Source organism: Artibeus jamaicensis, unplaced genomic scaffold (genome assembly GCF_021234435.1).
Source record: "Artibeus jamaicensis isolate MK-2021 breed Jamaican fruit bat unplaced genomic scaffold, CSHL_Jam_final contig_477, whole genome shotgun sequence".
Taxonomy (NCBI): Eukaryota; Metazoa; Chordata; class Mammalia; order Chiroptera; family Phyllostomidae; genus Artibeus; species Artibeus jamaicensis.
This window is the reverse complement of record NW_026521854.1, coordinates 7,233,491-7,250,794: the sequence shown is the minus strand read 5'-3', so window position 1 is coordinate 7,250,794 and position 17,304 is coordinate 7,233,491. Positions and strand designations below refer to the sequence as shown.

Here is a 17,304-nt window from a genome sequence, read left to right as displayed (position 1 = left end):
CAGCACCCTGGCTGGTGTGGCTCAGTGGACTGAGTGCCAGCCTGGGAACCAAAAGGTCACTGATTCCATTCCCAGTCAGCACATATGCCCGAGTTGCAGGTCAGGTCTCCAGTAGAGGCAACCAATGGATATTTCTCTCACACATCGATGTTTCTCTCTTTCTCTTTCTCCCTCCCTTCCCTTCTCTCTATAAATACATAAAATCTAAAAAACAAATTCCACAGCATACCACAGACATAACCACCCCTACCTGCAAAGGAAACTAGGAAGTTGGGGGGGTAAGAAACCATAGTTTTTTAAATCTCATCTTAGAAGTTCCCTCTTATCACTTCTGTAGTAGTCATTAAAAGTGAGTTGATAGGTTCAGCCCAAGTTCAAGGGGAGAGAATTACACAAAGACATGAATGTGTCAAGGGGAGGTGGAGGATCAGTGGGGATCTTCCGAAGACTTCCCCTCACTGGTGCGAAAGCCAGGAGCCTAGGTAACCATGGCCAGGTAACTTAGGTAACCATGCAGGTGAGAAAAACATGCCTAACTGCAGTTGGGGGTCTGCACTGGAGATCCAGTGGTTTTTTTCCTTTTCCACTCATCGCAGACTCTTCTGCTTGGTCTGCAGGGTTAGACAGTGCAGCAGGAAGTGTTTGCCATAGGGCTGATGCCCCCACGTCTGGCTGTTACTGGAGTGGACCTGCTTGGAGAGGGTTTGCCTTGGGTCTGCTGGTGGTGTGTGGGTTCTTGACTTCATGTAGGAAAGATCTCATAGCGTGAACCCAGGTGATTCCGAGAGTGTGTCTATTAAAGTTGGGGACAATGAAACAAAGGAAGGGCTTAGGGTAGAAGAAGTGACAGGAGAGAGCCTAGGTGAAGCTGCTTTGGCTCACTGAGTAATAAAAGTCACAGTGACAGAAGGGAACTCACTGGAAAGTCAGGAAAAAGGGGCCTTGGAGACAGGTTTGGGGGTTAGCCTGGGACAAGTTGCCACTGGCCACTGTTCCCTGGTTGCAAATCTTGTGGGGTACCCTTAGACACAGAGGTCTCCAACCTTCTTGGCACCGGGGACCAGTTTCTTGGAAGACAATTTTTCCACAGACCAGGGCGGGGGGTGAGAGGCAGGAGACGGAGCTCAGGCGGTAAGGTGAGTGAGTCCACCACAGGGAGGAGGCAGGGTGGGGACCCCTGCCTTGGAGTTTAGGGAAAAGAGAGCAGAGATACAGGTATGAGTGTGCTCTAGGGAAAGCCTGCCCCGGGGCCTTCGTCTTGAGGTTTTTTATCTTTCTTTGGCTAGTGGAATCCTAAGGGAGAGTTTTAACAGAATTATTCCTTAGCTTTTCAGGTGTGTCCTTCAATATGTTGATTCAGGGTCAGGGGTTATTTCTGGTTCGTTTTTTTTCTTCGGGTGGGGTGTTGAAGAAAATTTTTCTACCATGTAAAATATTTAACTGAAAAAAATAAATATTCCTTTCACATTAATTATTTTTGAAGAATGAAACAGATGGGCCTTTGAAAATAGAGTGAAGCCTTCGCTGGTGTGGCTCAGTGGATTGAGTGCCGGCCTGCAAACCGAAAGGTCACCGGTTCAGTTCCCAGTCAAGGGCACATGCCTGGGTTGGGGGCCGCGTCCTCAGTTGGGGTTGTGCAAGAGGCAACCACGCACTGATGTTTCTCTCCTTTTCTTTCTCCCTTCCTTCCCCTCTCTCTAAAGGTAACTAAATAAAATCTTTTGAAAAAGAAAATAATAGCTCAGTGGATTGAGTGCAGGCTGCTAACCAAAGAGTCGCCAGTTCAATTCCCAGTCAGGGCACATGCCTGGGCTACGGGCCAGGCCCCCAGTGGGGGCGTGTGAGAGGCAATCACACACTGATGTTTCTCTCCCTTCCTTCTTCCTTTACCCTCGCTCTAAAAATAAATAAATAAAATCTTAAAAAAGAAAATAAGAGTGAAGCCCTGGCTGGTATGGCTCAGTGGACTGAGCACTGGCCTGAGAACTGAAAGTTCACCCGTCGCCAGTTTAATTACTGCTGGGGGCACATGCCTGGGCTGCAGGCCAGGTCCCCATTTGGGGGTGTGCGAGAGGCAATTGTTTCTTTCTGGCCCCTCTTTGTCCTTCCCTTCCCTTCTCTCTAAAAATAAATAAAAAAAATATTCTTTTAAAAAATGAACTATCATGTCATCGCCATATAACTCTCCTATCTGCCATATTAGTGGCGTAACTGGGAACCCAGTAGACTTGGACATTTTGAGGCAGTCCCTTCACAGTAAAGGCTGTGTCTCTGCATGTAACTTCTTAGACGACCAAAATAAGCAGTCAAATGCTTGATAGGCTTTTCAGAGCAGTAAAGGCAACACATAACACATGTAGTGCTTCTCTGATCCTTAGAGTCAGAGAAAGCTATCTTTGGATCAGCCAAGAGATCTTTCTGGGTGATGTAGGCTACAGTGTATGTAGCCCTACTGTCTGTCTATTATAACCTGATTGGTCTAGTGTCCCTTGAGTATCTATTGCAAAGATACATTTGGCTAACTCTATGGCAAAGCCGGTTGGGAGAGTCACAGTGACATCCCCAGGGACTGGGGATGGTGTTTTATTTTAAAAGAACATTACTAAGGAGGGACCAGGCCTGAGGCCAGTGTGCCCCAGGACGGTCTGGAATATGCAAACCATTTGCTGCTAAGTGCCTTTGGTTTGTTAGGGAAGATGAAAACTTGTGCTTCATTAGCTGGCTATAAATTGATCTAATTGTTTGGCCTGGTTTAATTATTTTGTCTGTTTCCCTTATTTTTCTTGTCAAGGAATTTCCCTAGCTTCTTACTATGTTGCCTCATGGCTATGAGGGAGCCGATACTGGCCAGTTAATTTCGGTGGGTCTGTGGGACTTCCACAGCAGAGCCTGTCCTCGTGAGAAGCAGTAACGTAGAAAGGCACAGACTCAAATGGGAACAGAGTATTGTTTACAGTAGCGGGAGTGAGCCAAACACTGCTCCCTCAAGAGAGATTTTCTGGATGGAGTTAACAGCTCCTGCAAAGTAGGTGGGGTGTCTTTAAGGGGAACATGGTGGTTATTATGACAAGGAGAACCCCAAAATTCGTTTCCATTTTTGACAGGGTGGGTTTGCTGATAGGGTTGTAATGACACCAGCAGAAAGTTATTTGTTGACCTGAGATCCAGTTGACACAAGATGTTTGAGATTAAGTAACAGAAATATACCTAGTTGGAGGGCCTATAATAAGAAATCTACTGTATTAGTTTTTACTATATTATCCTGTAACATAATTCCACAAACTTGGTGCCTTAAAACAACAGAGACTTAGTTTGATTTCCCTGTGTCAGCAGGGATTAAGATGTCAGTAGGTTGGTTCGTTCTGGTTGCTGGAAGAATCCAGCTGCAGGTCTCTGCCTCCTCCACCATTGTCACGGCCAGCAGTGGTGGGCTTCTCATATTCTTCATCTCTACTGCTTGAAGCTACAGAAAGCTCTCTCCTTTTAAAAAAGATTTTATTTATTTATTTTAGACAGAGGGGTAGGGAAAGAGAGGGAAACATCAATGTGTGGTTGCCTCCTGCGCCCAACTTTTGCACATGCCGTTCCTCTGCCCAGACCATCCTTATCTCCCTTTCTTTACCTCCCTCTTCTCCTCCAAGACCTCTTCGGTTACAAAGCCTTAACCTGCTCTCAACATGGGCCACATCATCTGGTCGTGGGTGGGATCATAATTTTTTATTTGACTTCCTGTGAGCCCCAGGAGACCATGGATCCTGTCTCATTTGCCACTTTGTTTTCAGCACAGGTGTGCAGCAGACCCTCAATGCTTACTTGAGAATGTGAGCAACTAAGAGCTGTAGAGTGTCAGACCAACAGAAGTCAAGAGTCCTCAGGACTGGGTGCTGTGCCCACAGGAGAGGTGCCTGGGAGGAGGCAGAAGTCACCTTGCAGGAGACTTAGCTTGTTCCAGAATCATTCCCTTGACCTACAGCCTTCAGTTATGTCAGTATTAACTAACAGGCTCCCTGCCCCCAGGAAAGAGTGGCAAGCCTTTAAAACATTTTTGTATTTAATTTATTTTTTAAACCTGTGTAGGGAACTGCTTCTCGAGACGTGGAAATGTAGCTCAGCACCCACATGGAAAACCAGTGGGGGGGGGGGCTCGAGTCAGCACACAGGACCACGCCCGTGAAGAAGTTCTTCCGTGGGAAATCAGGCCTGCATTATACCTAGGCTGCTTTGTGACTTGCTGTTGCTAAAACTCTCACCCTGAGTTCAGGCAGGAAACACTTGCTGCATGTCTTTAAAGTAACTTCCCAAAGTCTGTGCTGATTCTCCCAAGGATTGAAGTGTAACCAGACCTGTTACTCTTATCCTTCCCTTGCATTTGCAACATTTTTTCCTTGTTAATCTGTAAGAAGTAATCAGTAACATCCCTTCCAGTTGCTATCTGTAAAAAGTAATTACCTAAAGCAAACCTAAAGTATAATGAATGAAAACTTTCTTTGATGTATGCTATTAGAAAGCCAATAAAAGCTTGTCAAGGCAAGGGTCGGCATGCTCTCCCCTTGAGAGAGTAGCCGTGTCATTCCTTTTCCTCCACAGGACTCGGCAGTCCGTGTGAATTTGTCTCCTCTCATCCATAACGCCATGGACACTGCAAGCCTGTGCCCCAGTGAAACCCGACTCTTGTCCAGTGTAAGGTTAACTAGGTATTGTCTTTGGCATCTCCACACCTCCTCCCACCCCCAATAGTGAACAACAATAAAAATGTTTAAACTAAGCCTTTTCTTGGTGATAAACACCATTCCAGGTACACAAGCTCCATCCTGCAGACATCACAGCCATGGGAAAGACAGAAAACAAACATGTCACCAAATGGATAAAGCAAGTTGATGTAATGATGGAAATAAAAAAGAGGGCTGGGGATGGACACCAGCTCCTCTGGGGGGTTAGGAAGGTCTTTCTCAGGAACGGGTATTTGGGTCAAGGCCTGTAAGAAATGAAGGAGCTGGCATGGGGAAATGCCAGGGAGCAGGGAAGGGGGTGCAGAGGGAACAGCACGGGTGAATTCTCTGAGGCAGGGCAATGCTTGGCAGTTTGGAGAAAGGAGGCTGGTGTGGCTGGAGCTAAAGGAAAATGGGGAAGAGGAGGGAGAAGAGGTAGGGAGGTGGGAGGAGCAGGATAGTGGATACTCAAGTGAGGCTTTAAGAGCAAGGGAAGTCCACGGTTCCACGGTCTGACTCAGGTCCCAGCAGTGCCACTGGGAATCAGACTGTGTGGTAAAGTCAGACTCTTGCGTACTGCCCCTCAAGTTCACACTCTGCTTTTCCCCACAGCCAGGCCCAATGTGACCAACCATCCTCGGACCCCTAGGACAAATGACCCCTAAACCTGTTTAATAGAATAATAGAGTAAGTAATATTACAAGGAAGTATGGGAGGAGAGAAATCCAGGAGGAGAGGAATTTGAGCTACCCGCAGTTACATGTTAGCCAAATTCAATTCCTGGCCTCTCTGAGCCTCAGTTTCCCCAGCTGGACAGTGAGGTGTTTATTTTTCTGCTCCTTCCCTCCCCAGCTTCACAAACAGGAGGCAGAGAATGTGGGTCAGTATAACACTGAAAGGGGGCAAATTGATGCCAAAGGGCCCAACAGAATTATTCCGAGAGTCCTGGATCTACTGGCTGCGCAAGAACCGTGGGCTCTGGCGCGCCCTCGCGGCTGGGCAACTCCCAGCTGACACCGACGGACCACGTGGGAAGATCTGGCTGCCATCTTTACTCCAGGCAGTGGCCATATTGGTAAAGGCAACGTTCTAGATTGTCTCTACCCGCCCCTCTTGGCTCGCAAATATCTAAAGTGAGTACCGAGGATGACATTTTATAAAATATACGCTTCCTGAAGAAAAAATAAGTGGATGATGACCATGACTTGGGGAGACCAGGCCAGCATTTCCTTCCCCGAGATGGCTACAGCGCAGGGACGTCATCAGCGCGAGCGGTCCGGAGCTCAGCCCACAAGCCCGGCGGTGACGTCAAGAAAACGCGACAGGCAGGCGCTGGGGGAAGGAGGTAGGAACGGCCGCGGCGCGGGCGGAGCCGGGGTTCGGGGGGCGGGGTGCGGGTGGGCCCGGCGGGAGGCTCGGCCTGGGACCATCCGTCGGTAGGGCTGGAGGTGGGATGCTCGAAGACAGGCGTACTTCCGGCGCATAGTCTCGACGGCTCCCGCGGGGGTTGTGCCCATTTCCTAGAGCGCGCGACTGAGACCCAGAGGGATAGTGCCTTGTTCCAGAGCACCCAACCCTGCCCTTACCTCTGAGCGGTCTCCAAGCTTGGGGATGACAGAGCTTTCACGGGCGCCCCCGGCTTCTTGCAGTGGGATCAGGGCTGGAAAGAGGGACGATGGGCGGGGGGAGCCCAGAAAGAAGAGCGGGAGGCCTTCTTGGAGGAGGAGGCGTTGAGTTTCGTCTACTTTCTCTTACTTTCGCATTCAAGCAACCATGTGGGTCTCGATTCCTACCAAAGTGTACCCCCTGGGCCAGTCCTCAGACACTGCTTGAGCTCCCTGCTTCTGTCTCATTCCCACCACCGAGTTCACTTCCTCACCAACCCCAGAGGATTCACACCCGCAGATCTGCCTCTCCAGGCTCGAACACCCTCAGCATCCTCCCTATCACCCTAAGTACAAATCCCTTTCCCCAGCCTGCCTCCCCCACACTCTTGAAGAGCTCAGGTTTTCCCTCTCCTTTAGGGGGTTTCTTAGATGTTTCATCCAGGAAGTCCTTTGACCCGGCCCTCCTCCTTCTCACTCCCTCGGAAGACCCCTCCAAGCTTCCCCAGCACCCTGCAGTTTCCTATCAGCTTTGATCTCGAGTTGTCACTCACTGTTTATTCTCTAGACAGTGTGGGAGTCCCATGGGCCCCACCTCCTTCTCCAGCCTCCCACTTGTATTCCGTGCTGGGTGCATGTTTACAGAAAGACGTAGTGAGTGACTGTTTACCAGAGAAGAGAAGCTGTCTGTGTTAGTCTGCTTCGGCTGCCATGACAAAATACCACAGACTGGGCAGCTTAGACAACAGACATTTGCTCACAGTTCTGGAGTTGGGAAGTCTAAGATCAAGGTGCCAGTCAGCTAGGTTCCTGGTGAAGGCTCTTCCTGACTTGCAGATGGCAACTTTCTCATTGTGTCCTCAACATGGTGGAGAGAGCAAGCTCTGGTGTCTTTTGCTCTTATAGGGGCACCACCCCTATTAGATTAGGGCTCCACCCTATGACCTCATTTAATCTCTTTTTAAATATTTATTTATTTTTAGAGAGAGGGGAAGGGAAGGAGAAAGAGGGAGAGAAACGTGTGGTTGCCTGTAGTGCATCCCCTACTGGGGACCTGGCCCACAACCCAGCCATGTGCCCTGACTGGGAATCAAACCAATGACCCTTTGGTTCCCAGGCTGGCGCTCTATCCACTGAGCCACACCAGGCAGGTCATGACCTCATTTAATCTTTATCACCTCCTCAACAGTCCTGCCTCCTAATACAGTCACACTCAGGGTTAGGGCTGCAATGCTGGAATTTTGGAGGGACACAAACATTTAGTTCTAGGTTCCCAGCCTGAAGAGGGGGTCAAAAAAGCATCGTCAGGCCTTGGGTTGGAAATGGGGACTGTGGGGATGGGGCAGAATCCCTGTGTGTGGGCAGGGTTTTTACCAGAGGACGGGACCAGGGAGAGTGTATCAGATGAGGGCATAGCAAGAGCAGAGGCTCAGAAGCTGGAGGGGGAGGTGAGTGAAAGAACAGTGAGAAGCTGAGTTTGGACACAACAGCATGAAGTAAATACTGGGAGAACCCTGGAAATCAACACTTGTTCATTCATTTGTTCAAAACATTTATTGAGCAAATGAATGAGGGCATTGAGGCACAGCAGTGACCAAAGGTGTCCCAGTACTGCTCCCATTAGCCCCGAGCCTAGTGAAGAGGAGGGACATTTTGTCAGTCATATAAATGAACATAAAGCAACCCAGACAAGGGCCTCCAGTTTGTGGTCTGAGAGTCAGAGGTATCTCAGGGAAGGCTTCTTGGAGGCAGCAACATGTGAGTCGGGTCCTGAAATTTAAATAGAAGTTAACTGGGTAAAAAGAAGAGCAATGAGCAGCCAGGTGGAGAGCACAGCAAGTGCAAAGGCCCTGAGGCAGGAACCTGCTTGGTATGTGTGAAACAGCAAGGAGGCTGGTGTGGCTGTTGCTGAATGAGTGAGGGGAAAATGGGGGGGAGTAGGGGATGAGGAATATTTTCATTTGTAACTTGGACAGTGACCCCCACTTCTTGGTGCTGTCCTAGGGAATCTGGGAGGGGGCTTCTGTTGTAGATGCTTAGTAACAAATGCTGGATTTAGTGTGGGGGGAGACAAAAATCATCTCATCTCATCTCAAATAAGGAAACTGGCTTGAAGGGAGCACATGAGCTATGATTACAGAGCCAGGACTCAATCTCAAGTCTCCTGGGTCTACTGATCCCCAGTCCGTCCTGTTCTTCCTAATGGGTGTGCTTCCCAGTCTCAGCCTGAAGGGACCACCCTTCTGTTTCACAGGAAGGGCCCCAGTAGCCTTGGAGTCTTGATCTGCATTGCTGTTCCCTGAGGGGTCAGTCAGTACATTTTTAAATAGAGAAACCACAAAGTCTGAGCCTTTTTTTTCTTTTTAAGATTTTATTTATGTATTTTTAGAGATAGGAAGGAAGGGAGAGAGAAAGAAAGGGAGAGAAACACTGATGTGTGAGAGATGCAGTTGGTTGCCTCTTGTACACCCCAGTCTGCAGACCTGGCCCACCACCTAGACATGTGGTCTGACCCTGAATCTAGCCAGCCACCCTTTGGTTCCCAGGCTAGCACTCAATCCACTGAGCCACACCAGTCAGGGCTGAGTCCTTGTTTTACTGACAAGGCTACTGAGGCCCCAGAGGGGTCCTGGATGCCTAGGAGTGAGTCTGGGGGCCCTGGGGATGGATGTCTCCCACTCATTGTCCCTATCCTCCTCTCACAGCCTGCTAAGGGATGCCCAAGAAGTTCCAGGGCGAGAACACTAAGTCGGCAGCAGCCCGGGCACGGAGAGCTGAGGCCAAGGCAGCAGCTGATGCCCGGAAGCACAAGGAGCTGGAAGATGCCTACTGGAAGGATGAGGACAAACACGTCATGAGGAAGGAGCAGCGCAAGGTGGGGGGCCCTGGGCTGCTGTGCCTGTGAGTGAAACAGGCTGTGTCAGTAGAAGGTGGCTGGAGGACTCGGGGGCTCTGGCCTGAAGGGCAAGGAGGCACTAGATCTGGAGCAAGGGCAGGGAGGGAGGCAGTGACAATGGCTCATACAAAGGCCCTGGGGTGGCCAGGACTTGGCATGTTTGGGGAACAGCAAGGCAGATACTGCCCCCTCCGTGGGCTCGTTCCTCTCCATGTGACACCAGGGTCCGGTTATACTCGCAGTTCTCACCTGGGGGTGATTCTGCACCCAGGGATATTTAGCAATGTCAGGACACATTTTTAGCTGTCACAACTGGTTGTTGGAGGGTATTCCTGGTGTCCGGTGGGTCTAGGTCAGGCATGCTGCTCCATCACCCCACAGTGCTCAGAATGAGCCCCCAGCAAACAATGAGCCAGCTCACACATCAGCAGGACCAAGGCTAGGAGATGCGGGGATAAGTCTCCATTTCTGACCTGCTAACCTGGGGCCTGCAGGATCTCCCAAGAATTTATAAAACAATGGGTGCTTAATTGCTGTGGAGGAATGTTTGAGGGCTGGTGCTGACATGTTCTGCCCAGTAGGTGGTGCCAGAGACATGTAGCAGAGGCTCCAGGTTCCTGAGCTGGTCAGACCTGCCCATAGCCCTGGGGGATGCACTGGTGACTCAGGGCCAAGAATGGGGTTTCCTCTGTTGGAAAACTGACAAACGCTGTGGAAAATAGCGGTGGATGTGAGCATCCCTGCATGCCCAGATCATGGTTGCCTGGGCCCTTGCGAGAGCTTTCCCACTGTCTTTCTGTGCAGGACTGGATCCTGCCTTGTTGGTGGACCATGAATGTCACCCATTCCCTCCCCATCCCCTTGCTGCATTGTGTTCATGGAGGTCTTTAGACTTCCTTTTTGATTGTCAACATTTTGATAACATAGCAAAGTTGAAAACCCAAAAGGAAAATCAGTTTCTGCTAAAGATCCATTATGCAGACGGAAAAGCCAGGGACCTGCTGAGAGTCTGGGCCCCAAGAGTCTGCCCCAGACCTTCATTTTGGGTCTTGGGGTCATCTCCATCCTCCAGATGAGGAAACTCAGGCTCAGACCACAGTGGCCCTACATGGGGTGCCTGAGCACAGAAGTGGGAACCCAGAAGCTATCCTAGAATACCCTTGACCTTTAAACCTGCCCTCACATACTTTTGTGCCATGCAGGCAGGACCGAAGCTCAGTGGGTGTCCTCAGGCACATGGGCCCCTCTCCTGGGAAAGTCACAGGAGCGTCACAGTCCTGGAAGCATGAGAGGCAGGAGGGAGAGTGGCAGGCACTGGATAGGCAAGTGCGGTGCTGAGCCCAGCCAACAGCCCCACTACACTACAAGGAAGAGAGAGCCTTGCTCCGTCTCCTGGAATGGTGGAGGGGCAGTGGCTTAGGACAAGTCCCGTAGGCCAGATGTCCACTCATCCCACTGGCATCTGGGTTTCCCTGGGGAATCAAGGTGGGGTGAGTCCCCGCCTGTGATGCTAGACTGGGGACAGTGCCTCCTCCAAGGTCTCCTGACCCAAAAGGAGGGTCAGGAAATTCCTGCCCTAGCTGGCAAATGGATCCAAACGCTCTGCGGCTCCTGTCACCTTGGAATCCAATGTAAACTCATCCCTATGCCCTTGAGGCTCCTGAGCTGTTTCCCCACCCCTTCTCCCTCCACGCTTCCTGTCCCCACTTTGGTCCCATCAGTCTCTGAGCTTCCCCACTTCTAGTCCCAGAGTCTATATACCTGCAATTCCCACTACTCTCCTGTCCCCCAGCACTCCTCCTCTGGCCCAGGGGGCACTCTTTCTTTCCAGAGCCACCCACCTGCCTGTGTTGACCAAAGTTCCCCATTGTTCCCATCCTGTGGGTTGGCCCTCGTTCTCCCAGCAGTGTCCTCTGCACTCAGCACAAATCTGGCACTCAGCAGGGCCTCAGTCCACATTGGTTGAGATGAAAACTTGGACCCCATGGCTATAGGGTGGGCCACCCCTGATTGACCCATCCCCCCAGGAGGAGAAGGAGAAGCGGCGCTTGGAGCAGCTGGAGCGCAAAAAGGAGACCCAGCGCCTGCTGGAGGAGGAGGACTCAAAGCTCAAGGGCAGCAAGGCCCCCCGGGTGGCCATGCCCAGCAAAGTCACCCGAGCCCAGATTGAGGAGACGCTCCGGCGAGACCATCAGCACAAGGAAGCCCCAGACCCAGGTGGGGCAGTGCCCCTTTGAACCACCCTCTTACCCACTAATGAACAGGCAGAGGACCGAGTCTGGTTTGAGTCTAGACCCCCTTCTCACCCCCGGAGATGCTGCCTGGGCTCTGCCTGGTGAAGGGTGGGTGGGTGGGTGGTGGCTTAGTACAGTCAGCAGAGGCACACACTGGTATACTTGGCTCTGCACCCGATCTCAGCTTGTGCCTCCCTCGCCCCCCTCCTCTCCTGGAGTGCCTGGGTGGTACCCAAGGCTGAGGAGACAGCAGCCCCAACGAGAGTCTTCCCTGTGTGCCCAGCCCCAGGGAAGTTAGGAGGGCAGTGAGCTGGGCGCCCTGAGGGTAGGACCACCCTGTAGGTCAGTCCCTCGAAGGCTTCCCAGCTTGAGTTGCGTTTTATGCCATCATTCTTCTCTCGCTTGTTCCTCCGCTGTGTCTGTTGTATGTGCGTATGTCTCTGTCACCCGACTGGTTACCCATCCCCAGCTGAGAAAGCCAAGAGCCACCTGGAGGTGCCGCTAGAGGAAAATGTGAACCGTCGCATACTGGAGGAGGGCAGTGTGGAGGCGCGCACCATTGAGGATGCCATCGCTGTGCTCAGGTAGTAGGACGGGGCCTGAACTATTGGGGCAGTGCTTGGACTTCAGGGAGGGGCTTGAGCCTCTGGGGTGAGGCCTGGACCTTGGCAGCGTTGGGGGGGTAAGTCCGGGTGGGGCTTGAGCCTCTGGGACCAGATCTGAGCTTCAAGGGGCGGGGCTATGCTCCAGACACCCTGAAGTTCAGTGTCCTGCAGTGTGGGGGAGGAGGCTGCAGACAGGCATCCTGAGCGTCGCATGCGGGCTGCATTCACCGCCTTTGAGGAGGAGAATTTGCCTCGGCTCAAGCAAGAGAACCCCAATATGCGGCTGTCGCAGCTGAAGCAGCTGCTCAAGAAGGAGTGGCTGCGCTCACCTGACAACCCCATGAACCAGAGGACCGTGCCCTTCAACAACCCCAAGTGAGCCCCAAACTGGGGTAACTGCCCCAGGAATTGGGGGAGCCACCCCACTGGTGGTCAGGGTCGTGAGCCCACATTCCCTCTCACCTGATCAGCTCCCAGGGTTACAGAGGGGTCCAAGCCAGCACATGTCCTGGAGGCTAATTGGCATCATCAGCCATGCCCTCCACCAAGGTCCCCTGCTCTGAGTGACACATCCTTCCAGTGTGTATTCCCTGGTTGCGTGCCCAATAAAGGTGGTCGTGAGGCAGAGTGTGCACTTTAGTCTCCAAGGGCAAATGGGTGGGTGGCGGAGAGTTGAGGCCTGGAATGAGGGGGATATATGGGCCATACCCAGAGCTGACAAGAGCTCCCAGCAGGGCCCTGTTGCAGCAAGCCACTGGAGAGCCGTTCCTGGCTCCTGGGATGCCACCTCCTGGCTGAGCCACTTGTCCAGTAAGGAACCTGTACCACCATTCCTGAGCCTTGATGGGGTCCTGCAAAGGTGTGGCATGGAGAGCTTGGGGCACCAGCTCCAGGTCACTTCAGGGGAATGAACCAGGGGAGAATGGAGGTGATTTGTTGGTGTCCTGAGAGCCTGGTTCAGAGTCAGTGGCCAGGTCATATGCTGTGCTTGGGGTCAGGAAATGGTGGCTGCTCTGGTCTTGTTCCAACATGGGGGCGTCTGGGTGGGGTCCTGGGCAGGCTTCCCGGTGGAGGATTTCTTCAGAGCGGGCCTTAGTGGGAGATGAACCAGTGTCCATCACAGGCCAAGGTCTGGAGGCTGGAGCAGGCAGGTGTATCCTCATAGCAGTGAGCATCCCTTGGGAGGCCACAGGGCTAGGAGGGGCTGGGTGACATCTGAACCTGGTTCCTGCTTCCAAGTGCTTAGTCACTCTTTGGGGGTCTGCAGAGAAGGAGGGCAGCTGGGAGATGGGCCCACATGCATGGAGCAGGGTCTAAGCGTTTACCAGGTCACTGCTGGGGCTCCCACTCAAGTCTCCCACACCCTCTCTGCACCCGTAAGGCTGCCCCTGAGGCCTCTCATGAATTCCTCCCACTTTTTTTTTAATCCCTACCTAAGGATATATTTATTGATTTTAGAGAGAGAGGAATGGAGGAGAGAACATTCCTCTCTCTAAACCAAAAACATCAATTGGTTGCCTCCCGCATGCACACACCCTGACTGGGATCAAACCCACAACTTTTTTGGTATATAGGGTGACACTCCACACTCCAACCAACTGGACTGCCCAGCCAGCCCCAACCCTCATCTCTCCACCCTCCTCTCAGCTCCAGCCCCTCCTGCCTCTTTGTTCTCAGCTTCTACAACCTTGAAGACTTGTTCCTCCTCCTCCAGGCCTATGCCTGTTGGTAGCCTAGGAAGAAGGCTATCTTCTCAAGTCTCAGGTGCAGACATCTCCAACTGCGTGGAGTCAGGGCTGGGCCAAAGGGGGCCAGGCTCTGCCTAGAGGTAGGGAGGTAGAAGGCTTCATGAGGGAGGGCCTTAGAGGGTGGATGCAAGGAGTTCTCTGCCCAGGCAAGGGACAAAAAAGGCCAAAGGAATCAAAAGGTGCTAAGGCCTGGAGGTCACAACTCTTCTGTTCAAGGGAGGGGTCCAATTAATAATTGGGTGTAGCTGAAGTGCCTTATGGAGGGTGCCTGAAACAATGCCAGCTGGTGTAAAAACTAACCAATATAGAGTGACCACTGGCTTAGTGTGGGGACCCCAGGAGCCAACTCTGAGACAAAGAGTAAAGAGCATGTGAAGGATTCCCACGGGGGTTAGGGAAGTAAGATGGAGGGAAGGAGCCCTGAAGGAGTGTCAATTAGGGAGTGTTAGGGGACTGGACCAGCTGTGAGAGGCATACCCTGGATGCTGGGCCCTGGTAATATTGTCTCACTGAGCCTTGGAGACAGCCCCTTGAGATATTGGTCCTTTTTACAGATAGGAAAACTAAGTCATCTGCCTATGTCACATAGGAAGTACCCAGGGCTGTTGGGGAGACAGCAGGGTGGTGGTAGGGCCATGAATCAGGGGTGATGGTGTCTGCCGAAAGCTACCAGATGGGTGCCCACAAATGGAGGCCTATGCCTCTTACTTCTGGGGCTTTAGGCCAGGGCCTTAGTGGATTTGAGCCTGTTAACTCCTACACAATATGTGACTAAAAACAGTATCTACTCCTAAACTATCTCGAGAATCAACAAGATGGTGCCTGGGAAGGGCATAGCCTCAAGAAGGGCTTAGCAAGGGAGCCTCCTATGTGGTGACATTGGAGTTTTGGAGGCCTGGGATGAGGGAAGACCAGGGGCCAATGGTTAATCCCAGGAAAGTGGCCCGTCAGACTGAGGAATGGGGCTTCCTTCATCCCAGGAATATGGGGAACCCTGGCGGTTGTGTTACAAAGGAAGGACGAGTATCCAGTATCCGAGCTGGGGAGTTGCCCATGGCAAGCTCTGCTGGGGACCGATACGGGGACAGCCGATGGACTAGAGTAAAGATAAAATTAAGGACAGAAGTTGAAAGGACCACTGTCAGTCTTCAGATGCAAAAGATGTTGATAATAACGTCTGCTCCCTTTCACAGAAAAACCCCACCTCTCTTCCACCCTGCCCCCAGCGAAACCCCGGCCCGCGCGTGCGCGCAGGCAGCAGGGAATCCCCGACTTCGCCGCAGTGCGTGGGAGGGGGCGTGAGTTGGGAGTTCCGTGCGCTCCCAGACCTCCCTGCGCTTGTAGCCAGGACGACCGGGCGGGGCAGCGGGGCTGCCGAGTGCTCTCTGCGCTTGCGCGGGGGTGTTCTTTCTTTCCACGCTTCAGGGCTTTCCCGTAGTGAACGAGGTCCGGGGAGGGAATGCCGCGTCTCGCGCGCATGCCTCGGCCCCGGCTGGTGGGCCAGGGAATCCTCAGCCACCGCACTGCGCAAAGGGGGCGGGGCGGGGAAACCGGCTCAAACCGGTGTGGAGTTTGCTGAGGGGGTGGCGGGGGAGGAAGCGAAAACGGGGTCTTCCCTGGGTTCCCGCTCTGGCGCTAGCCGTCGCCTTGGCAACCGGCGCGCGGGCCGCAGTGCGGAGGTGGCGGCGGCAGCTGCCTCGGGGAAGCCGGGCGGCTCTGCGCTTGCGTGAAGCTCCTTGCCTGGGGCCGGGGTTCCCCGTCTTGCGCCCGGGGATCCACTAGAGAGGATGCAGGGAGGAGAGGAGAGAGTGGGCGTCGGAGGAAGGGCGAGGGAGGAGGGAGGGATTGTGCAGGAGGGGCTGGGTTGGGGGGGAAACATGCAGGGTGGGGATGATAGGGAGAGGGGAGCAGGAGGAGCTGGGGCGAAGGTCGTAGGAAGCGGACAACAAAGGAAGAGGGAGAGGAGGGGGCTTTGGGGAGCAGTTAAGGAAGACGGACAGTGTGAGGACAAAGAGAAGCTTTTATGAAAGTGGTGCGGGGGGTTGGAGGATATGTGTTCTGCGAGTGACGAGAGGAAGGATACCTCCTGGAACCCCACCCCCACCCCAGCAAACCCTAGAAGATTCTGGCCTAGGGTTTCCATATTTAGAAAAGAAAAAGAGGACACCCAGTTAACCTTGACTTCGACGTAAACAACGAATATCATTTTAGTAGGTCCCATTCTATGTCCAGTATTTTATCTGGCAGCCCTAATCTTGGGTGCCACCCCCTCCGCACTTTTTTTCCCTCCCCTCCTACTCCTGTCCCTTGAGCCTTTCTGAAAGCCATGGGGACCTTGCAAATGATGCTTTTGTCTCACCTCCTGGTTCCCTACAGCCCTGCATGCTGGCTTCCACCTGGACCCCATTCCCTATGCCATTTCATGCTCCTGTCCTTCAGTACCAGCCTGAGGGCCAGTCCTGGCCAGGCAGTGAAATGTGCAAAGGCGTGGCACTCACAGGCACCTTCAGGGGCCTTCTCTCTCCCCTAACCCTCCATCATGGGCCTGGCCCTGCTGAGGTGATAGGTCCCTGCTCATCCTAATTGCCATCACCTCTGGGAACCTGTAGGGCTCCCTAATCTGTGCCTGCGACCAGGAATCCCTACCCTTCAGGCTCGCTCTCAATTTCTGGGTGTGTAACATTTAGTAGGTGCTTGGAAAAACATTTAAGGTTAATTTTATGGAGGCAAGTGTTTGATTCCTCATCAAGGATAATAAACAATGTATTTTTTGTCTCACAGGGGCACATACCCTCTGTGGGCCTTTGTACCCTCCAGCAAAGCAATTTTCCTTTTATCTTTACCTTTGGTTTTAAAAGTGTAAGATAATAAAACTTTGTGGAAAAACTAATTATAATGGGAAAAGTCAGCCCCTGAGAGCCCCTGGCCCTGGACAATCCCCAGTGGCTCCCCACCCCCATCTTTGCTAATCATACTTACTGGCCATGGGAACACTTCAACAGTTGCTTGACCACTCAACAGTCTGGGAACTTGGTCCCTGTAGATCATCACCCAGCGGCATATTATTCTGGGAATGGGCTAAGTGGTTCAGTTTTGCTGTCCTAGGCAATGCCCCTGCAGAAGCAGGGCCTGGATCTTTTTTTCATGTTCTAGGAATGCCTTCTAGGGTAACTAGCTGGGTGGTGCTGTCCCTTTATTTGGAGCTGGGTAGCTTCTCTGGAGTAGTGCTGAGTCAAGAGTGGCCCCCTCCTCTCATCACCCATGTCCAACTTGCACTGGGCCCCACCCACATTCCCTCCCCAAGAAGGTAAGTGAATAGGCCACACCAGGGATCGAGAACTATAAACTAGGGTGATGTGCACAGAGAAGGGATGACTCTAGACAGGAGGTGACGTTGGACCGTGCTCTGAAATGCAATAGGGGTTGAGGAGAGCCAGAGAAGGGCAATCCTAGCAGAAGAGCAGATGCAAAGACCCTGAAGCCGGGCAGGTTAGGACAGATGCTGGGC

General features: G+C 52.5%; 1 protein-coding gene across 1 annotated transcript; it reads left to right on the top strand.

Annotated features, from left to right (window-relative positions):
* Positions 1–5,964: 5,964 nt before the first annotated feature.
* On the top strand, positions 5,965–12,675 carry CCDC124 (coiled-coil domain containing 124). The gene is made up of 5 exons (XM_037142013.2): positions 5,965–6,054; positions 9,019–9,188; positions 11,237–11,426; positions 11,913–12,027; positions 12,220–12,675. The coding sequence occupies exons 2-5, from the start codon at positions 9,030–9,032 to the stop codon at positions 12,425–12,427; spliced, it is 672 nt and encodes a 223-aa protein (XP_036997908.2). The 5' UTR covers positions 5,965–6,054; positions 9,019–9,029; the 3' UTR covers positions 12,428–12,675.
* Positions 12,676–17,304: the final 4,629 nt, after the last annotated feature.